This window comes from Silurus aristotelis (assembly GCF_946808225.1).
Source record: "Silurus aristotelis genome assembly, chromosome: 15".
Classification (NCBI taxonomy): Eukaryota; Metazoa; Chordata; class Actinopteri; order Siluriformes; family Siluridae; genus Silurus; species Silurus aristotelis.
The window spans coordinates 9503263-9526055 of record NC_139588.1 but is presented as its reverse complement, the minus strand read 5'-3'; the positions used below and the strand labels follow the sequence as shown (position 1 = coordinate 9526055).

Here is a 22793-nt window from a genome sequence, read left to right as displayed (position 1 = left end):
TCCGCCTTCTCTACGACACACACTTGCCTTTGCAGCCCTTTTTGGGTAATGAGAGAAGACGCTCGGCAATATGGATTCATCCACTGCAGTACAACCAGAAACCTTTCTAACCAGTAACAAAACATTCAATTTGCTTAACAAGCTCACGTTAGCAACAGGTGACCTACCAAAAGAAAAACTGCAGTTTCAAGAGGAAAAAAACTAAAACCACTCCTGGCCTAATTCCTCTTTCCCTTCACTTGCTGGCTTTCTTTTCCTCTACTGTTTTGCCCAACATCCTCCCTCCCTCTCTCCTTTTTACCCCCGAACCTCTCCGCTCATTGTTCTCTCTCATCCTCTTATATACTCCATTTCCCTCCATTCGCCGGCCTCTCCATCTTTCTTTTCTGCAATCCTCTCTCTCTTTCAGCCCCTCTATCCCTAAATCTCTATCCTCTCTAATTCCATCTTTTTCTCCATCTACTCTTTTTCACTTTCTTGACCTCAGTTTTCTGTCCATACCTCTTTTAATCTCCAAATTGTCTCCCAGTTATTTCATTTCATTCAGTCCCTCATTTCTCTTGCTCGCTTTAATCATCCGTTCCCCTGCATAAAACTCTTACGCTGCCAACCATATTGTTTCTTCACTATCTTTCTCTTTTAAGGTCACTTTCTCCCATCTCTCCATGTGCTTTTCCTGACTCCATCTTTTGCGTTCTACTCTTTTTGGGTCTCTTCCATGACCCATCTTTCACCTCTACCCCTCAGAGTGACTCACCGCTGATGTTGAGGTCGTAGTCTCCAGCAGTAATGACGTTAGCAGCCTGGCCTTCGGGAGGCTGACAGGTGAACACGGCCTGGCCCAGGAGTCCATGAAGCTCGGTGGATTGCGCTGGCTGAGTGTTCACTTCGGTCACACTGATCCTGAGCCCCTTCACCACCAAGATCTGGTTATTGGGGTCACGCAGGTGACCTGCAGGACGAAGATACCATGGAACAGTGAGATTGTTTTTACCACAACAAATTAAACAAACAGAGCAAAATGGAGGGGAAAACACATATCTTCAGGTCAAGAGCACAGACACACACAAGCAGCAATGAACCACGTCCCAAATAATCTAGTGGAAAAAAAAAGATGTTTTTGACCAGTCTGAAATGAATCTAAATTTAATTAGCATTGCAACACACACACACAAAACACACCCAGTTTCCCAGAGAAGTCCAAACCATGCACCTCAAGTCATCAGTTTTACAAGAAGCACTGCAGTTCAGCTGATTCTCATGGGACAATCGCACAAAGAGTTTTTAATACAGACAGAACAGACACAAAGTCTCTTCCGAAAGCGTTGTAACGGCAGGCAATTTTTCTTCCACCCTGCAATATACATTACATTTATTTCGGTGCAAGATAAAAAAATAAAATGAAATTATACGTACTGACAGATCAGAATTCTAGCTTTCATTTCCCGTCATTAACTTTTATTTAAATGTGTTACAACAAAGAACATGTCACTTTTGGTTACGGATCACATGATCTTTAAATGAACAAATGTGTAACAGACAGATTTAGAGTAAACGAAGGAGACTGATACTTTAATTTACGGCATTAAATCGGCGCCCCACTGACATCACCGAGGCCGTCAATTGTTGGGGTTTTTTTCGTGCTTGAAAAACCACAGCATCTTTCAGGTGTTTGCTTGAATCCCCTTTTAGAAAAAGTCAAATGCAGCTCAGTAGTGTTAGAGTCTGGTGATTGCTTTGGCCAGTCTACACTTTTATCCTGGCAGTGTGTTTTGGGTCTTTCTGTTGGTGCATGATAAGAGTCCCCCCCCAATGGATTGAATGCAAAGAAAAATATTCAATATTGCCCAGTTCTTCTGCAACCTTGTTGGCTTCGTTATTCCCACTTATGTTGACCTTTCTAGCATTGTAACACAGGTGGCCTGCGCAAACTTTCCTGGAGACAATCTTAACGACGCTTCATCATATGGAATGAGGAAAAAGTTGCTCACGGCAAGCCTCGCGAGTTCCATTGAAAAGAAAAAGATCTTGCCTTTTATTCATGCCCAGTTCATGTTATTTGGAAGCACAAGGAAACCCTTGACACTAGGCTTGTTGTTTTCCTCAAATCATGAAATATCCCATTATTTCACACTTACAAGCACTTGTTGAACATCCAGTTCCAGGTTTAAACTGAATGATGACTCTTTTCACTGGATTTGGGGAATCCCAAAGCTAATTTTGTGCACAGAAACGTTGTAATGTTCTTAAACCCGATGACATCAGGACCCTATAGAACAGCGAGAACCACGAGCGCAGTGGTCAGGTGTCCACAAACTTTTGGAAAAACACAGCGTATGTCCAAGGTATCGCCAGTGGTTCTTGGATGATCACGAAACTCAAACGGGAAGCGGCTGACAAATACTATGTAACGTTTCACAGTGTTGTGTGAATGTAGCAGGAGTGAATTCCACACATGAATGGTGCAGGTATAACCTTTAGATTTATATATTACATTATACTTCATCTATTCATTATTTATTGTACTTCAACAGCTTATGTACATTTTTATTGCCTGAGCCTTTATATTTATTTATTGTACATATATTTTCATATTATCTGCACCTGTCAGCTGATAATTGCACTTCTGGTGGATGCTAAACTGCATTTCATTACTGTATACCTGTACTATGCAATAACCAAGTTTTCTTTCTTTCTGTCTGTCTGTCTCTCTATCCTATATAATATAATTAAGAAAATAATGAGTCTGAAAGCGACATGTATCAAGCACAGAAACGACAGGTGAGTTGAGCTAGTGCAGGTAAAAAAGACACATCATGGCTGAAAATAATGTTGTAATATTGGTCATATTTAGTAGGAGGTAAACCCCAAGCTTCCACACGGCCAGCAACAATTCCTAATCTTAACCCTAGATATCTGATGAGCCGATATGAAATAGGATACAACTCTAACCTCCAATCAGTCTAACTCAGGAAAGCACGAATGGCGAGAAAATATTTACATAGCGGGTTTATGGGCGAATCCTCTCTATAGTATACTTACGTTTTAAGGGATAAACTTTTCTTAAGTAAAAGATAAGCAGATAAATGTGTGATGGGTAGCAATTATTTAATAATAAGTACGTAAACAGATAAGTAACAAATAATTAATAGCGAAAGGTATAATAAGTATCAGGTCAATGTATTATACACACACACACACACACACACACACACACACATATATATAAAAAAATACAATTTTTTTAAATTATAAATATATATATATATATATATATATTATTTATAATCACACTCTTGATATTACCCAAATAAGAATGGGTTCCGCTTTTAAATCTGGTTCCTCTCAAAGTTTCTTCCTCAACATCTAAGGGAGTTTTCCTTGCCACAGTCACATGGCTGCTCATCAGGGATAAATACATATCGTTCGCTCTAACTGTTAATTTCTATTCTGATCCCAAACCTGAGACTTTATCCAGATGTCCGCACAAATGCAATCGTGCATTAACTGATGCATCATCATTCTGCCTGCACTATGCTTTTTTACCATGTTCATTCATTCATTCACCACACGTGGACAAACGTGTCTGACTTTCACACGGTCATCTGCGCTTCATCCCCAAACTGTTACCGCAATGTTGGAAGCACGCAATTGTACAGGGTCTCTTTGGATGTGGGAGCACGACATTTTCACTTCACTTATAACTAGAAGACGAAACCATGACAATGCCCTTGTGCACAAAGCCAAGAAATGCTTTACATGGGATGGAGAGCAAGATCTTGAGTGGCCTGCTATAGAATTCTGACCTCAACCCTATTGAGGTCAACACCTTTGGGATGAATGTGAACGCTGACTTTAGTTTACCATGAGGACTGTCATTTTTCCTTTTTAAAAACAAAAACAAAAAAAAACCCTTGCAGCTGCAAAAAAGATAATACAATGACATGATGCAAGTCTCTATACTAACATTAGAATGGGTGCATGTTGCTATTAGTGATTTTCTTACCCCTGATGGAATTTTGGAAACTATCAATACAACCTGACACCTTAATTCATCTTAATAGGCCAACCTGAGTGTTTTTTATTTTTACCATGGGTCACTTCAGGGCCATGGTGCAACTCAGAAGTACACAAGACTACAGAGAGTGCAAATACACAACAGTACAAGACTAGAAGCAGATGTGCTGTGTTTAAGGGGTGGTCACATGACTTTCAGCATGAAATAGTCCCGCATAGCCATGTTATGCATATGGGTGTGACATCACACCCCAACGTTAAACTATAGACGTTCCTGCATACAAAGCGACCGCAAACCAGAAGGAGTCTCTGTTCATATAATATATATTTATAACGCTGTGGATGGTGCGACAGATTTCTAATTTCTACTTCTTCCATCTTGGATTTTTAGGAGAGATTATCCCGGGACGTGTCAAACTTCTCATAAGTCTTCACCGGAGACAAATTTGCAGGTCCGAGCTCATCAAGGTTGAACTTCGAGTTGAAAAAGTCTTCATGCTTGTGTTCTAACACAAAGTAGGGGAACAAACTGTGGAACGTGACTGCATTACTTTAGTTATAGGGTGGAAATAAGGGGAAAGAAGCCCATTATGAACTTTATGAAGCTGAGGCACTGGAGCCCCACCCAACCATACACACACACACACACACACACACACACACACACACACTCAACATTTCTACCTGTGTGTTTAAACAGAACACATTCCACAACATATTTTCTCTGAGCCAAATTTCTAAAGGTTCATATTTAAATTGAGGCGACATAATAATAATTTTAAAAAGCTCGTTCCGGTTTAAACCACGCCCACCTGTGTCAGTCCGGAAGCATATACACCAGGTCACTCAGCGGTCCACTAATCAGTTTATTAGCTAAAGAGGGTGTTGTCAGGCGATTAATGCGAACATGGCGAGTTAATATTTGGACCACGAGAAAAAAAAAGTGGAAGTACATGTAGATGTTAAAGAGATTAGCTGAGGATATCTAATCCTACCGAGCTACTCGGGTCACCGGCAAAAACCCGATCAGGTGTCACACACGCATTCAGGGCCCGGCTGCGTTACAAACCACGTAGTATCAGATCACCCAGGGGTACTACCGAGTGCCCTATTTAGCTGGTTTGTTGTTATATTTTGACACTATTTCGTCCATTAGGATGCAGTTTGGGACGAACAGTTTTCCGGATCCTGTCAATGTGCCCGAGGGAGCAGGACGCTAACGATATCCTGCTAATGCTAACCCTGTGTGTGTGTGTGTGCGTGTCAAACTTATAATACAATGAGAAAATCGTCCAAAAGTGTGTGTTCCATTAAAGCTGAAAATAAAAAACTCGGGATATCCTATCGGCTCGTACCTTCCGAGGTCAGCCGGCAGAAAGGCCGCAGCAGCTCGTGGAAGCTCAGGTTGTTTTTGCGGCTCAGTCTCTCGGCGTCGTCGCTGCACAACACGGCCACCATGGGCACGAACGAGTCCTGGATGAACTCGTGCACCGACTGGGCGCACCGAGCCATGGCGGTCTCCTCTGCCTTTTAACCCGAAATCAAAACGCAACTAGCTTCCCGAGTTTAGAAAAACAACTGTTCCGTCTAGTGCCGAGCCGCGGCGGCAGCCATGATGTACCCTAACGTTTAGCGTCTCCTCATCTGTTTCACTCCCATCGAGCACTGCGGCTGTCAGGCGACTCCGCACAGCGCCGGTCGCAGCCCAAATACACCAACTCACAATACACAGTGTTCTATATAGTGCACAGAAACCCTTAGTATACCCCCTAGATAGTGTATACAACGAAGTCGTTCGGGATTCAGCCAAAGGGTGCTGCTTTTCTTCCATAGTAAAAGTAGAGCTGAAATGATCAACAATCTGAGCATAAATCGAGGATTTCAGCATTATATATATATATATATATATATATATATATATATATATATATATATATATATATATATATATATATATATATATATATATATATATGTTTTGTAAAATATTGTAAGTGCAGACAGACTAACAAGACCCAAAATTATTATTTTTTTCTTTAATTTACACATTTTAGTGTTTTCTGTTTCTGGAACAAAATTATCTACCAAGACAATATGACAATTTATTTTCGATAATATATAGAAAGTCTTTTTACAAGATTTGTATATGTCACGGACAGTTACAGAAATGACCAGAAATAGTGCATTAAATAAAAAGGGTCTATTAATACAAAATATGAGAGAATATGAGAATAAAAAAAAGAAGTAATAGAAGATGCAATTATCCATAGCAACTGACAATTTTAATGTCATTTATACTGCTGAACAAGGGATTTGTTTTACATTTGTTTTTATGTATTTAACAAAAGTGCTATAACTGAGAAACACTGATACACTGAGAACACTACACTGAGAAAATATATTATATAATAAAAAGGTGCAAATATATTTAGATGTGCAGCAAATATATTTGGATGTGCAAAAAAGGAAGTGCAATATGTAATGAGGTATAACGGACCAAAAACAGTAGCAATGATTACGACAATGTGAGGTGCAGTGTACAGATGAAGAATTGTTTATTTGTTCGCATTTCTCCAAAAAATTTGGACAGGATCGTGTTTAATACTGTGTAGCATCATTGTGTCTGTATACATCTGGGATATAATGGGTGTATATAAATAAATTAATACATTTTTTACAAGAATATTGTAAGTTCAAGCTGAAGGTTTTTAATGTTAGGTCAACCGAATGAAAGTAAATGAAAATAAATAAAAATAACTATTTCAATATAGTTTATATGAAACCATAAAGATAGACATATAAAACCTGGAGAATTGATAAAAATACTGTATATAATTTTAAGAATAAAAATATATATTTGGTAATAAAGAAAGCAATCATAGTTACCTGCTTCAAAAAACCATAAATGCATTACTACTACTATAACCACCACCACTACTACTACTAATAGTAATAATACTAATAATAGTTATAATAATAGTAATAAAACAAATAAGGAGCATCAAGAACAGGACATTTTTCTGGATCCAAAACAACTATCTAATGCAGTGGGGTCAAACTCTGTCATAGAGGGGGCGAAAATGAAATCCTGGGACGGTGTAGAGGGTCAACATGGTCATCATTTGGATAAAGTGTGAAAATAAAACAGCAAGTTAAATGCGCATTCGCCCCACCGAGATGCTTTGCACCTTTTCTTGTCTGTCTGTTCATTAATGTTTGAGGTTCAGTTTTGAGCTGTTGCGACTTTCAGGATAGAGTGAAGGTGTGTATCAGAGAGACGACACCTGTGTGTGTTTTTGCTTGACGTCTTAACAGAAAAGTTGCTCACACAGATATGTGCTTCCAAAACATACAGAGCGTTCGAGCAGCCTGTAGGGGGTGATGGGACATTGTTTCAGGGAAACAGTGTAGAAACTGTGTAGCGACCAGAAAGTCCAACTGTGCCAGTTATAAAAGAAATCTGATATTACCTCACAGGCTGGATATAATCCAGAAATGGCCTGGTGGCCTTAAGTATGACTTGTCTGATCTAAGGGTCTGATCTAACAACACTAATATGTGTGTGTGTGTTGGGGCTTCTATCCAACATGACAGCCATGAGCCATCAACTATTAATGCTCATGGTTTTTGAAAATGAAACCACAGCGGTTGTGAAAAACAAACCTGACAAACACAAACAGCTACACTAATATCTAATAAAAACAAAAGAAATTACCCGTATGGTTTAATACTATAATAATAATAATATATAGGCTGCATGTGAAATATCAATATGTAAAATGAAAGATGCTTTTTGTTTCTTGTAAATACCTTTTACAATTTAAATAACTTCATGTCAGCTTTTAAAGTTAGACTTGTCGAGTTTCAGGAAAGTACGACAGGGGATTTTCCTGTGTCATATGAAATTTATATACTGTATCTTTGACCTTTCTAAGGTTTCCCTTTCGAAAGTGAAAATCTTTCATGGCCAGAAATAATTTGTTGATAAGTACCCAGCTCAAAGAACGAGGTCTCCCCTTTATATAATTAACTCTGTCACAGAAAGTATTACAAAGCATATATATATATATATATATATATATATATATATATATATACACATTGATTTGATTTAGAACAAGGCAAGGAATTAACTTTTTTATTGCACTGACAAATTTAAAGACATGGTGTTTATCTACAGTAACACACACCCAACTCATCTCTATTGCACAACCTGACTGCCTAAGGTCGCATAAGGAAGTTGATATGCTCAAACAACAAGTCACGTTATGACAGGCATCTCAAACCACCCAGTTATGAGCTATGAGTATAAACTTCACTGTCAGTGAGCTGTAGTCACGACCTGGCTAGCATAGGCAGTGGAGCTATTATGGACAGCACCATGGATGAAGACTGCCCTGTGTGTTATGGCCCTCTGCAGAATCCTTCACCTCCAGTTCCATGCTGTAGAAAAGTGTAAGTACATAATGTGAATAACATTCCACTCTGTTCTATTGAGAGATTTTGTGGGTTTTTACAGTATGGGTCCAGGTTGTGTACTTGTAGACACTAACAAAAGGATGTCTCAGAGAAGCAAAACTATTTGTGTAGATTATTGAGTTGTCAAAACAGATACAGCTCAAGCCTTTTAAAACCAGATCAAAACAAAAGATGTGACGTTTATCAATTAAATTGATAAAAGTTGATTATTTTGTATTGGGCTGGATAGGAGTGTACAAGAATTTGACTGAATATCAAGGTTTAAAGCACTCTTTATACACATGGCAATAAACTTGAAACACTGAAATAATAAATACAAATCCTGTCATGTGCAAATCAGCCGTAATAACTACAAACATACTCTGGGGAACACTATTTTAAACATATATTCAAGAATAGTGTAGTATTTAAAAGAGTAAATAACTTTAGTTCAGTCATTAACTTTGGATGAATGGTCTTGTTGTGGCTTATATAATGATTAATATACATAAGAGGAAATGTTTGTAGAGAATTTATCATAGTAGTTACTGTGAATGTAGATTATATCCAGTTGTTCAATCTAAATTTCATGTGAAATGACTTATGCTCAGGGTCCGAAATGTTTCACTTTATAAGATGGAATTGAAAAGGTTAACACAACGTCCTATAAATGCATCAAGTTCCTTGAGTTGCAAAGTGAAAGTATTTCTGTGAAGGGAAATTCCAGTGCATGACAGAAGGTAAACATGCTGATAGGACTGACGTCCAAGCTGAGTGATCATATGATTTATTATTATATTGTGGTTTTATAAAATTCCAGCTTGAAAACAAATAGTTGGAATATGATAATGATGATTTTCTCTCTTTACAGATTTTGTCATTCTTGCCTAAGACAAGCAGTTTTATCCAGACCCCAGTGTCCCTACTGTAGGAGCCCAATAAACAACCATGCAGGCAGTTTATTTAGGGTAAGACCAGCCATCATAATATCTGTGATGTACAGTATTGCTGCTGAATATAAAATATAGATTGATATACATTCCTGAGTATAAACGAAATGGATCAAGCCCCCTAAAATATCACAATATTACACTTTCAATGGTCTTAAGAACAAATCATTGGTCAGGAAATGATTAAGAATTAACTCTCAAAGTGAAGATCTCTCTCTGCTCTATGAGTCCCATTCATAAGCTTGCTTCCACGCTCTTGCTAGGTGATCTGGTGTGACAGATAAACCAGAAAATATTTTTAAAACAAAAATGTTGTACATCCAGACACTTGTAAATTTTTGACGTGCTGTTTTTACATCAAACATTTTAGCGTTGCATAAAAGATTATAAAAGGGAATTTCTTTGTTTCTGGCTTTGCCCTTAAACAGTGGCAGCAAAATAAAACAAACAATGGTAACACATGAGAGGCTCAGGAGTCTGTTTAATTCTTGAAAATTTTCTGACTAACAATTTGTTGTTAAAACAATGTAAAGGTTTTCTTTAGGCTCATTTATTATTCACAGAAGTGAAGATATATTTGTTTCCTGGTCCAGATGATTTGTGTTATATTGATTAAATTCATTGGTTCTTAGCCAATTTTTTTAATATTTGGGAAGTTATTTCTAGACTGTGTGTTTAGCTATCTTCCTCTATTTCTCCCAGAATGCTGTACGATGCGGCATCGATCTGCAAGGGACCGGTGCTTCCCCTCAGACTACACGAACCGTTAGCCGAAATATACAAGGGTAAGTGCTGACAGTGAATAAATAGACTGGCTTCTTGTTTTGTAGGAATTTGTTGTTGCTGGAGTTATGTTAAAATATTTTAAAAAATCTGGAAATTTGTATAATTAGAAAAATGTGGCGTAAAATTTATTTTTTTATTTACAAGCACAATCATGGTCAAAATAAATATGTAAGGAGTAAAAAGTAGGTTATTGCCTCTTGAAAACCTGATATACTACATGTGAACGAGTGCTTGGAGGAAGCATTTAAAATTCCACTAATATTTAAGTGAGTACAAATCTTCCAAAATAATGTTTAGGTGCAATAACAATGTACACCTACTTTTTACAAAATACATAAATCATTTCTCATCCTTTAAGAAAGTGCCAGATAAATTAATGAAACTGATAGAATACAATATGAATGATGAAGAACATCTTATTTCTCTTTTTGGGGTTCTACACCAGTCTCCTCAACCAGCTCAGGGCAAGTTCTGCACAGGCCAGGGCAAGCACCAGCACTCCCAATCAGGCTTCAGTTGAATCAGTTACAAACACTACTGCACAGGGTATGAGGTTTGCTGCTGTCAGAGCTCTGCAGAGGCCAGTTCCCAGACCAAGAGTGCGAGCCCAAGCGTCAAATCCAGTCAGCATCCAAGCGCCAAATCCAGTCAGCATCCAAGCATCAAATCCAGTCAGCATCCTTGCACCAAATCCAGTCAGCATCCAAGCAAACCCCAGTGCTCCGTCATACCTCTCGTTAAATGACATTTATGACATGTGAGTTTATTATAAACATTTTGTATTTTCAATTTGACTAAATATTTTACATTCAGGCATTGTGTTTGCTACACTAAAATGGGATTTACTTACAGGAACTGGCAACCCCACATTCCTGTAATGGAAAATTCAGGGTAAGTATTCTCAGTGACTTGTACAAAATAAGTACATGTATAATGTATATGACAATTTTTTGATCCACCACAATCCACCAAAACAGCTTCACTAAAGATCTGACTACCAAGACTACCAAAGCTCATGATCTGTACTGGAGTAATAAATGCTGTTCTTTCAAAATGTATTTCCTTAGCCATATTTTGGATGATGATGGCGGTCTAGAGTACTGTGTAACATATAAAATTTACATTTACATTCACAATGTTTAGCAGACGTCCTTATCCAGAGCGATGCAAACAAGTGCTTTGAAGACTATCAATGATTTCTTTAATATTTTAACAGCAGATATAAGGCCCAAATAGACTTATTATTAATTATTTTTTACTGGTTAACCAGTAAGCCTAGTGCTGCATTCGACGTACATCATTAACATCAGTTAGTTATTTTTGACCCTCATCGATATGAGGACATGTCAATGTTTGTCACTTTGCTTGCACAAAGCTAGCCAGGATTTTTTTATTTCTGTATTTCTTTACTACTTCTTCTTCTTCTTCTTTCGGCTCCTCCCATTAGGGGTCCCCACAGCGGATCATCCGTCTCCATACCCTCTGTCCTCTACATCTTCCTTTTTCAAACCAACTCCCTGCATGTCTTCCCGCACCACATCTATAAACCTCCTGCCTCCTGCTTCCCACATGCGCTGTCCCTCTAATAAACCAATTTCTAATCCTTTCCATCCTCGTCACTCCCAACGCAAACCTCATCTTCTGTATTTATTTACTATTGGCCTATTGTTTTTTTATCTCCTGCTGAAATTACCCCACCTAGTGGACGTGTTGGTAATAAAAAAAAAACAACCTTTAATCTACACAAATCACCAAACAGAGCATATACAGTTAATAAAAATAAGGTTAACTTTTTTTTTCTATTACTTTCTTCTTCTTCTTTTTCTTCTTCTTCTTCTTCTTCTTCTTCTTCTTCTTCTTCTTATTATTATTATTATTATTATATAATACTATGATAATACATATTAAAATGAACAGAATTATTTTAGGGTCCTCTCTGAAAAATGCATGGAGCTGTGCTCATCTTGGAAAAAAGCACCCCACTGACATATATCAATCAATTTCAGACTTTGTATTGATTTGCTTCCCTTTAAGAGGACAACTGGAAGCAAAAATTGCAGTAAAAATGCACAACAAAGCCACTGTTTCTCTCTCTCTCTCTCTCTCTCTCTCTCTCTCTCTCTCTCTCTCTCTCTCTTTCTCTCTCTCTCTCTCTCTATATATATATATATATATATATATATATATATATATATATATATATATATATCTGCAATGATTTTCTTTGCATGACAGAAAATGTATCCATTTTTTACATACACTGTTTACTCGCAGAAACATCTTGAGGACATACAATTGTCCATACTGTCAGGAGGGTGGCCTGGATGATCTGGATCTGCGTGATCACTGCAATGAACACCACATCAATGACAGAAGACAAGTGGTCAGTATGATTTAAAAGTGCTACTCAACAAAGAAGTACATGATCTCTAATATAACGGATGGAAAACCAGAGAAACACAGTAGCAGAGAGTTTTAGAAGTCATTGATATGCAAGCTTTTTTTGTGCCTTAGGTTTGCCCCGTTTGTGTGTCGCTGCCTCATGGTAACCCAACATACTGCAGCAGGGATTTCATTGGCCATCTTAACCTCCGCCACAGCTACTACATCGATGACATAACTGTAAGATCTACAGACATATACCTTTATTGAATTAAACAAACAAAAGAAAAACACACAGAGATTTATAATAACTGCTTGCATTTTGCTTCTTTCCTGAACAGAATGTCTACCAGAGTGATGATGTTAACTTGCAGGATGCCATAATGAGGTCATGGCAACAAAAATAAACACGACTATGTTGTTCCCAAAAATTATGCAACACATATCACTTAGCTTTTGTTAAGACTATAACAGCATTAAATGTGTGCTTCTGAAGCAGAGATGTTTGGGTGTTAATTGATGCAGAACACATCCAGCATATAAGCATGTGGGAAAGGTTCTTTTAACCTTCAGGCATTAATGCAATCATACTTGTACACTATATGGGCAAATGTTTGTGGACAGCTGATGATAAGAGATGTATGTACTTTTTTAACAATGCATTCCACATTTAGTCCCCATTATAGTACCTTCACTTTTCTGGGAAGATGTTCCACTAGAAGCCTTAACAACTGAGTGCCATGGGTTGTTGTATCATGGTTGACCCTGTGCTCTGACCCCATCTTGAAATAATTTCACAGTTCTGTAATGTATATGTGACAAATAAAATATATTCTTCTATTCTATTTGACAACAGTGGTGTTAGTAAAGCCAGGTAGTGATGTATGATGAGGAGACCTGGGGTGCAACTAGAGCTCCAATTCATGCCAAAGGTGTTTGATAGGGTTGAGGTCAAAACTCTATAACAGGCCACTCAAGATCTTCGACTCCAACCAACGTAAACCATATCTTCATGGCTTTTGCACGAAAGAATTGTCACAATTGTGGGCTTTCAATTTTGTGTTAAGAGTTTGAGGAAAACTACATTTGAGTGAAAAAGTCAGGTGTCCCAATACTTTTATCCATATAGTATACACTAATGCTACTGTGTTTCATTGAGATTGGAATATTTGTTTATTCTAAGCTCCCTGACAATCTGGATTTCTATTACATGTCTGTTGTAATCACATGGAATCTACACTTACAGATCAGAAGTAAATGTACTTTTAATTTAAATAAGCTATTAGTATTAATATGCGAAATCTTGTTTTATTTTGATTGGCAACACTATTTAAGTTCTCTCTCAATCTCTCTCATTGTCATGCTTTTCTAGATGTCTGCTATGTTCTTTGCAGTGATAACTTGCTCCTAGTTTTAGTCTTGTTTTGGTTTTTGTTGCTTGTGTATTTTTTTCTTTGTGTTTTTTTGGGCACAACTTAGCAATAAAAGTCTGCACTGGCATTCACCTTTGGTTCTATTTCATGACACAATAAAATTGTGGTGGAATCTGTTGGAAAATTAGATTATATATTCGTTATACAATATGACATTATTAATAATTTACTGCATCACCACTGGTCAGAATTATCAGTCAGTGTCTTATAAGTTCATCATCCTTATCACAGTTCACTGCTAACACAGCATGCTCTCCTCCTTTTTATTGTACTTCGTACATAAACACATACGGCTGCAGAGTGTGTTACAGCAGCTTACATACATGCAGCAGCAGTAACTATGGGCTCATATGGGACCCTTCTGCTTGTGCTGAGAGACTTTATTTGGTAAGCTTTTTTCTTGTTTTAATTCAAGCATATTGAGATCTGTGCAAATGTGATATGTAAATAACAAAGAGATGTCTAAATGTGTAAAAAAAACAAAAACTAATATTTCCTAATGGTTTCATGGTTTTTAGGGGTCTGGTGGAGGGAACAACTGGGCAGACATGAATGTCCTAGAGTTGGGGCATGAGGAAGGTCGGGTGCCGGCTGCAGAGACAGCGGGATTAAGGCCAACCCCCACTGGATAGAACACCTTGGAGGTCGGAAAAGTACATGGTCTCCCTCTGTGGAGACCACAATGTCAGCAAAACCCAAGGGCCAAGGTAACACCTTGGAGAAACCCGGGGGTAGAACAACGTAGTCAATGAGGCTCGGGTGTACAATAGTGACCTCAACAAGACAAGGGAGTGAAGCGGTGCCCTCAGTGGGACTCCATAGCAGAGCGGCACCCTCGGCGAGACTCTGGAATAAAGCGTAGTTTTTGACGGTGCTCGGGAGAAGAGAAACAACCTTGTCAGGACTCGGGAGTGTGGCAAAAGGACCTTGTCGGGGCTCGGGAGTAGAGAAAAAACTTTTGTGGTGCTTAGGATCGGATCTGTGTCCTGTGTCTGAAGTCCCCAGTGGGGCGAGCTTGGCCAAGCTGACAGGCTGGGGGGTGTCGGTGAGCTCTGCAGGTCGGGAAAGCTGGGCAATACCCCAGCCAGGCATTAAGGCTAAGGTAACCAAGTGAACAGTTCACGAAGCAAACAACAGTGCAGAAAACAGTCCCAAAAGCACAGACCCAAAAAGACTTTTCAATGACATAAACCAAGGAAGAGCTCAATCATCCAAACATGGAAGACTGAGGGCAAGCAAGAAAAACACAGCTTGACAAATTAGTCCAGAAATCAGGTACAATTAAAAGAGCAAAATAGGGCAAAGCAAAAACACACATAAAGTCCTAACTGGTGATCAGGCAGGCGAGGATAACCAGGGAGCCAAGAAAAAAATCTGGATTTCTAATACATGTCTGTTGTAATCACATGGAATCGACATTTACAGATCAGATGTTACAGTACTTTTGCTTAAAATAATCTATTAGTATTAATATGCAGCAATCCATGCCTCTATTCTCTCTGCATGACCTGTAGATTTAAAATATGTGCAATAAAAAAGAAAGAAGTGGAAGCATCTAAGTGAAATCCTCCTGGCACAACCAAAAACAACTAAAATGTATTTGTTGTTAGATTTTATATATAATTCTATATAACCAGAAATCTTGTTTTATCTTAATTCGCAACACTATTTAAGTTCTCTTTCAATCTCTCTCATTGTCAGGCTTTTCTTAATGTCTACTATGTTCTTTGTTGTGATTTCTGTTTTATGCTTTTAGTTTCAGTCTTGTTTTGGTTTTTGTTGCTTGTGTATATATTTTTTGTGTTTTTTTTTTGCACTACTCAGCAATAAAAGTCTGCACTGGCATTCCCCTTTGGCTCTATTTCATGACACAATAATATCGTCGTGGAATTTGATGGAAAATCTTATTATATAATCGTTATACAACATGACTATTAAAAATCGTATTTACTGCATCACCACTGGTCAGAATTATCAGTCAGTGTCTTATCAGTTCACCATCCTTATCACAGTTCACTGCTAACACAGCATGCTCTCCTCCTTTTTATTGTACTTCGTACATAAACACATACGGCTGCAGAGTGTGTTACAGCAGCTTACATACATGCAGCAGTAACTATGGGCTCATTTGGGACCCATCTGCTTGTCTATGTGTTATGTGCAGAGAGACTTTATTTGGTAAGCATTTTCCTTGTTTTTAATTCAAGCATAATGAGATCGGTGCAAATGTGATAAGTAAATAATAAATAGATGTCTAATTGTGTAAATAAATCGAGTCTTTGCTGAAACTGCTCATCTTAAAAAAGCAGCAACTCCAAAAGAACGCATAACTATTGCTTTCAGGATTTCCTTAGTGATAAATCTGCAAATCTATATACCAAATGTAATTTTTTAAGGAATATCGATTAATGGCAAGTCAAATTTTTAATAATTATATTTAAGCTCAACAGTTTTTTTCTTCTGGAGCAATCCAAATCTTTGTCAAGTGCAGATACACTTGCATTGAACAAAATGAAGATTTTGTAGAAAACTTATATACATTTGAGACATATATGTAGTAAACATATACTGGGCAGACACAAACTTCCTTGGGCCAGAGCATGAGAAAGGTGGGGTGCCAGCAGCGAACACAGCGGGACTTAATGCCGACCGCCACCAGGTAGAACACTTTGGAGGTCAGGAAAGTACCTGGTCTGAGGCAGAGCAATGCCCTCTGCGGAGGTCTGAGGCGGAGCGATGCCCTGTGCAGAGATCTGAGGCAGACCAAGGAGACCAAGACATCAGTGAAACCAGAGGGCCAGGCGAACACCTTAGAGACACCCGGAGATGGAACAACATAGTTAGCAAGGCTTTGGCATGCAGTGGTGACCTCAACAGGATAAGTGAGTGGAGCGGCACCCAAGGTGGTACTCTGGAGCAAAACAGCGCCCTTGGCCAAATATTTGGTCAGATTATACTGTAAGGAGGTGAGACTAGGAGAAGAACCCAAATGCAGAATGCAAGCAAGATAGTTTATGATGAAAGTCTTTAATGAAATGACCAGTGAGTAACCAAGTGAACAGTTCAAAATAACACCAAACAACAGTGCAGAAAAATATTATTTGAAACATTATCTTGATTGTCTTGTTATGTAGCAAATGATTAGCATAATCTACCAATAATCATTTTATGTTTCCTTTTTAATAGTCAGCTTCTTCTATCTCAGGTAAGACATAAGCATCTCTCTCTTTATCTTTATGTGAAAATGTTCCACTAGATTTTGGAGTATGTTTCTAGAGAATTGATGCTCATTTAGACAACTTAAGTAAAATCAGGGCATTAGTAAAATTAGGTACTTATATAGGTAATACATATGGCTGGAAACATGGAGGAAGCTCGATTATATTTTTTAAAAGGCTAAGAACAAAACACTACATTATTCTGAAGTAGCCTTTTATGAACCCTGATTTGAATCCTACCATAAACAATGCTGCACACCAACTACTTTTGTCCATTTTAAGTTATTTCAGAGAAAATTATAGGTTCCTTGTAGAGTGGTACCAACAAATTTGGCCATCAAATAATATTTTGATGACATGATTTTTGGAATTTTTAATATTAGGTTTTACAGAAGTGGACATCGATGATGGAAAAGACTGGGATATTTTTGAAATAAATGAAGGTATGAGTAAAAATATTACATTAGTGTGTTGAGGCATGTTTGATATATTTATGCTATTATTGCATTATGAATCAGTTTGCCATTAGCAACTGTGTCTGTGTCACAGAAGCAGGACTTGATCTGGAAGAGGGAGACATAGTGATTAAAAAGGTCAGCACATCACTTTATGTACCTGCTTGTCAATTTTCTGTAACATTACAATTTGCATATACGGAATCCGATATTCATTATTATTGATTAGGAGCTGCTTAAATGTCACAACAACATGAATTAATTAACAGGGAGATAGCAAGAACAGTATTCTGGGTTCGGAATATCGGTGGCCGACCACTGTGCCTTACTATCTGGAGGACAGCTTGGGTAAGAACCTGCCTAAGCCTTTTTTAATAAAGAAAAAACAGAAATATTGACAAAAAAGTCTAATAATCTAATGAGACAAGACTCAGTGTAATTCCACTAATATCACTCTAACATCCTGTACATCTCCTTACTATTTTGATTGTGCACAGAGATAAATGCTAAAGGTGTGGTACTGAAAGCATTCGAGCAATATCAACTCAAGACTTGTATTAACTTCAAACCCTGGAGTGGCGAGCCAAACTACATTTCTGTATTCAAAGGTTCTGGGTAAGAAAGACTTGGGCATTCACACACTTTTTAACACCAGAACATGCATCTGCCATTAACAGTTTTACACTTAGTAAAGAGCTGCTAATTTTAACAATGATAAGACTATACTGAATGGATATTAGGTATCAACCAGATGAGGATGGGTTCCTTTGGTATGAGTTTTTTTTCCCCCCTTTCACCACTGCCATTTAAAATCTATATTTTTTATATGTTTATTTCTGTACAGCTTCTTTGTAATAATGTCTATTGTTAAAATCATGGTACAAATCAGAAGGTATTCAATAGAGACTAAGGCACTTTTGTAAGTAGCCCAGGACACTTGCAAAATAATATAAATGGAAATTAATTAAGGTTTGCTTCAAATGGTCTCAGGCACGATCCACACCAAGCTGAACCACTGAATGCCAGAGAGCTGAAAATGTCTTCTTTTGGTTGTGTTATAATAGGGATTGATGTTGTGGTTCATGTAGAAAACCTGACATTTTCTTGATATACAGTATAAATCACACTTCAAGTGATTTAACTCATAAAAACACATTACACTTTGACCAGTAGAAATGTTGCACAGAACTTTATCTTGGTTTGGAACGAATCCAAATGATTCCAGAATCAATCCTTGATATCAGAACAAAAAGGATCATTGCACTTGGAAGATGCTATCAAAGGAAGTGAACACACTGTATACATACTATAGCTGCATATAAAAAAATACATTGATAGATTGTAAATGATTTACACACCACAAACATCACAAACACAGAAAAACCTTATTGTATCTATTCATTGATGATTGCCACAGAAGAACACGGTTATGGGCTCAACACCACCTCTCAGTTTGTAGGCAGATGTTTTTCTCAATGCAAGAAAATGAAGTCTCTCCCATCCTTTTCTTTTCCCACCACAATTCTGATTTTATAGGTGTTTTTCATCTGTGGGGAATCGTCATGTAGGAAAGCAAAGGTTATCAATTGGAAACAACTGTGATCGCCTTGCAACTGTGGAGCATGAGTTCCTGCATGCTCTGGGTTTCTGGCACGAGCAATCCAGAGCCGACCGAAACGATTACGTCAACATCATGTGGGACCAGATTGAAGCTGGTATAACTGCAACAATGGGCCATTAACTTAATATGTTAGGATCATATCGACAATAAAGACAGTACATGATAATAATGTGATGCACTATGCATACATTTTTTTCATTTAATTTTACTATTGAACTTTTTAAAAATCTATTTGTTTTACTTGCGTACACTCTATGACTCATTGCATTGCATTATACCTAGGCAAAGAGCACAACTTCAACAATTACGATGACACAGTGTCCAGCGCTCTAGGCTTCCCTTACGACTACACCTCTGTTATGCACTACAGTAAAACTGCCTTTAACAAGGATTCTAAACCGACCATCGTCACTAAGATTCCAGAGTTCATGGACATCATTGGCCAACGCATGGAGTTCAGTTACAGTGATGTGCGCAAGCTAAATAGGCTGTATAACTGCAGTAGGTGCAGCCCTTTCCATTATAATTTATTGTTTTTATGATGTCAGTAAAATATTCAATCATTTTATTACACTCATTTATTATACGATATGGCCTATGCTACAATAAAGTGCTAGTAACCTCAAACTGAACTCAAATGTCTAATGAAGAATATTGTTCTTTTGCCTAGCTCGGTTTTATTATTATTTTTATCATTATTTTCAGCCACCACCTCCACCTTCATGGACTCTTGTAGTTTTGAGCAGCCTAATATCTGTGGTATGATCCAGGGAGAAGATGCAAAGGCAAAGTGGGTGCGTGTGAAAAGTGTGGATGGTGGTGCAAACACAGACTACACTAACATGGGCCAGTGTAATGGTATGGACATTTATTACAGTTAAAAAATATCATTGTAACTTTTATAAGCCGTACATTCCAGTGATCATGAGCCTCTACTGATAACACTTATCCCTTTTTAGATAAGATCATATAAGCAAATGAGAATGGAATTGATCATTCTCTCAGATTAGTGTTTCTTTTTTACTTTATTCTAACCCAATATGACTGTAATGTAACACTAAAATATTTTTATTACAATGCAAATAATAAATTGTTTGCTTTTTCATTGCAGGTATAGGTTTTTTTATGCATTTTAGCACAGCGACAGGGAACCCTGGAGATAACGCTTACTTGGAAAGTCGACTCTTTTATCCCAAACGAGGACGCCAGTGCCTGCAATTCTACATGTACAACAGCGGGAATGCTGATGACCAGCTAAACATATGGGTTCATGAATATACCAAGGAAAATCCTAAAGCAGTGTTGAGACTCATTCAGACATTCCGGGGTAATTTATACAGTAATGTAAAAATAGTTGCAAATTTGATGCATGGTTTTGTGACACAGCCTGAACAACAAGCTAGTATTTTAGTCCTTGCAATTACAAATTTTGCATTATGGCTAACAATTTCTTTTCTTTTCTGAAATAGGTGGCCTGAGAAACTCCTGGGAGCTTCACCATGTGACTCTAGACGCATCTCAAAAGTTCCGGGTCGTGTTTGAAGGGGTGAAGGGAATGAGAACATCTCAAGGAGGTCTCTCTCTGGATGATGTCAACCTGTCAGAAACACAATGTCCTCATCATACATGGAACATACGAAACTTTACCAGCCTCCTTGCCACAACACCTGTTGGCTCCAAAATCTACAGCCCGACTTTCTTATCTCCTGATGGCTACTCTTTCCAGATTGGTTTGTACATTAATGGAAAAACAGGCAGTTCTAATAATATGGGCATGTACTTGCACTTGACTTCTGGTCCCAATGATAGTCAACTGCAATGGCCATGCCCATGGAGACAGGCTACCATAGCACTGATGGACCAGCATCCAAATATTCAGCAACGCATGGATAATCAAAGAATGATCACCACTGATCCCAGCAAGACCTCCACCGACTGTAAGAACCAAATAAATTATACGTTTAAAAGAGTTTAAAACAGAGACAGGGATTAGAAGGAGGTTGACCTCCACCACCAACATTTTCAAAACATTTTCACTGGCTATGATTTCTTGAATGGAATATTCCTATTTAAACCTTTAGCCAAAGAACTTGCAAGCTAATCTAGCCTGATTATCTTACCTTATAACAAAAATAGAATTATGATGGTACAGTATATTTTTGACACATTTGACAATTATTGTTAAATATATATTGCTGAGAATTTGTCAATGCAGTTCAATACTAATATCACAACTTAAAGCAAAGCCAAGCTTATTTACTAACAACTGCATGGCTAGCTATCAGAAGTGACAAGAAGACATGGTGGTTTACAAAATCATATGCATGGTGCATCTGAAAATTATTCATAGCACTTCAAGAAGTGTGTTTGAAATCTATGCTCAATTTTGTCATGGAAAAGGCTGTGAATACTTTTTTTATTTTTTGATATACATTTGCAAAGATTTCAAACATACTTCTTTTAAATCACTATTATGGGTTATTGTTTGTAGAATTTTGTGGAATAAGGCTGTAACATAAAATGTGAAAAAAAGTCAAGCACTGGGAATACTTTCCAGATGCGCTGTATGCAATTTATACTAGATATCGGTACATTGCAACATTTAATAATTCATATTTCTGATATTCTACTTAGATTATAATTGTTCACAACAAGAGGGGGGAAAAGGCAACTATTTTGAAATTAGAGACTTTATTTAAATTAGGTCTTTCCTTCCTGAAGCTCTGGGAAACATCGAATATTTCTGGGATGACCCACAGAAGGTGGGCAGTCTTGTAAAAAATCCAGACGGTACCTTTTATTACAGAGGACCAGGTACTGGCACCAGCTCTTTCATCACTCACAGCCGTCTAAAGAGTCGGGATTTCATTAAAGGAAGTGATGTCATCTTCCTCCTTAGTCTAGAAGGTAAATTTGGGAAACTTATGTCGCTATTGAAATGAATAAATTTTAACCTTGTTGGTGCTTACTAAGCATCTTGAAACCAATGTCACACAACATAATTGTTTTTGTTCATCTGCTTTTCTTGCACAGATGCTACTGGACTTTTGGAGACTCAACCTGTACCTCAGCCTGCTGGCTACATTGAGGGAAAAAGCGCTTTACCCAGTCTGTCTGCTGTAAACACTACATCAGCTGTGGTTTTTGCTTTTGTAGCCTTGCTTACATTGTTGCTTGTGCTTGCAAGTGTGGTGTATGGTGTCAGGAGACTCCAAAGAAGTGGAGAAACAGACACCGAGAGAGGAAACGTACCAGAAACAGTAAACAGCTGTAAGTGATAAATATTGTAATCATGTAATAATTTATATTGCCATTCTCTGTATTATGATTCTTTTTCCTTTTCAGAAATTCTCCAGCTGGCATACAATATATTGGAAAATAGCTCTTGCTGCTCATTCATATGCATTTAATCCAACCGAATCTTTATGACTTAAAATTAAATATAATTGCTTGCAAACATATCTTGTGTATTT

The 22793-nt window shown here is 37.7% G+C and overlaps 3 protein-coding genes across 7 annotated transcripts in view; 2 read left to right on the top strand and 1 right to left on the bottom strand.

Annotated features, from left to right (window-relative positions):
* The window catches only part of trappc8 (trafficking protein particle complex subunit 8), a 30487-nt gene extending 24757 nt beyond the window's left edge, over window positions 1-5730 (bottom strand). For 2 of the 4 annotated variants that reach the window (XM_083561860.1, XM_083561861.1), the window contains exons 1-2: window positions 5373-5730; window positions 758-952 (exon numbers count right to left, since the gene is read on the bottom strand). In XM_083561860.1, the coding sequence (XP_083417986.1) occupies window positions 758-952; window positions 5373-5529 (352 nt within the window). In that variant the 5' untranslated portion in view covers window positions 5530-5730. The remainder of the gene's footprint in view (window positions 1-757; window positions 953-5372) is intronic. The other 2 variants (XM_083561862.1, XM_083561863.1) reach the window with 2 other exon arrangements.
* A 2533-nt stretch (window positions 5731-8263) lies between these two features.
* Window positions 8264-15874, top strand: rnf125 (ring finger protein 125, E3 ubiquitin protein ligase). 2 transcript variants are annotated; one of them, XR_014537083.1, is made up of 9 exons: window positions 8264-8472; window positions 9347-9443; window positions 10128-10210; window positions 10657-10968; window positions 11064-11102; window positions 12486-12594; window positions 12726-12833; window positions 12935-13878; window positions 15492-15874. XR_014537083.1 is itself a non-coding variant. In XM_083563398.1 (8 exons), the coding sequence occupies exons 1-8, from the start codon at window positions 8387-8389 to the stop codon at window positions 12998-13000; spliced, it is 900 nt and encodes a 299-aa protein (XP_083419524.1). In that variant the 5' UTR covers window positions 8264-8386; the 3' UTR covers window positions 13001-14093. The 2 variants fall into 2 exon arrangements, 1 of the variants encoding a protein (XP_083419524.1); XM_083563398.1 differs by lacking the exon at window positions 15492-15874 and having other exon boundaries at window positions 12935-14093.
* Window positions 14335-22776, top strand: mep1ba (meprin A subunit beta a). The gene is made up of 14 exons (XM_083563397.1): window positions 14335-14413; window positions 17213-17231; window positions 17628-17687; window positions 17794-17837; window positions 17969-18047; window positions 18197-18314; window positions 19236-19414; window positions 19603-19821; window positions 20026-20178; window positions 20432-20647; window positions 20790-21257; window positions 22042-22227; window positions 22354-22590; window positions 22666-22776. Coding segments are annotated over exons 7-14 (1503 nt in total). The 5' UTR covers window positions 14335-14413; window positions 17213-17231; window positions 17628-17687; window positions 17794-17837; window positions 17969-18047; window positions 18197-18314; window positions 19236-19392; the 3' UTR covers window positions 22668-22776.
* Window positions 22777-22793: the final 17 nt, after the last annotated feature.

Bases quoted from the DNA above. Each gene is read 5' to 3' on its own strand.
- rnf125 (XM_083563398.1), top strand. From the start codon at position 8,387: ATGGACAGCACCATGGATGAAGACTGCCCTGTGTGTTATGGCCCTCTG. The intron at 8,473-9,346 runs GTAAGTACATAA...CTCTCTTTACAG, and splicing joins GTTCCATGCTGTAGAAAAGT to ATTTTGTCATTCTTGCCTAA. The intron at 12,595-12,725 runs GTCAGTATGATT...TTTGTGCCTTAG, and splicing joins TCAATGACAGAAGACAAGTG to GTTTGCCCCGTTTGTGTGTC.
- mep1ba (XM_083563397.1), top strand. From the start codon at position 19,393: ATGTGGGACCAGATTGAAGCTG. The intron at 20,648-20,789 runs GTAATTTATACA...TTTCTGAAATAG, and splicing joins ACTCATTCAGACATTCCGGG to GTGGCCTGAGAAACTCCTGG. The intron at 22,228-22,353 runs GTAAATTTGGGA...TTTCTTGCACAG, and splicing joins CTTCCTCCTTAGTCTAGAAG to ATGCTACTGGACTTTTGGAG.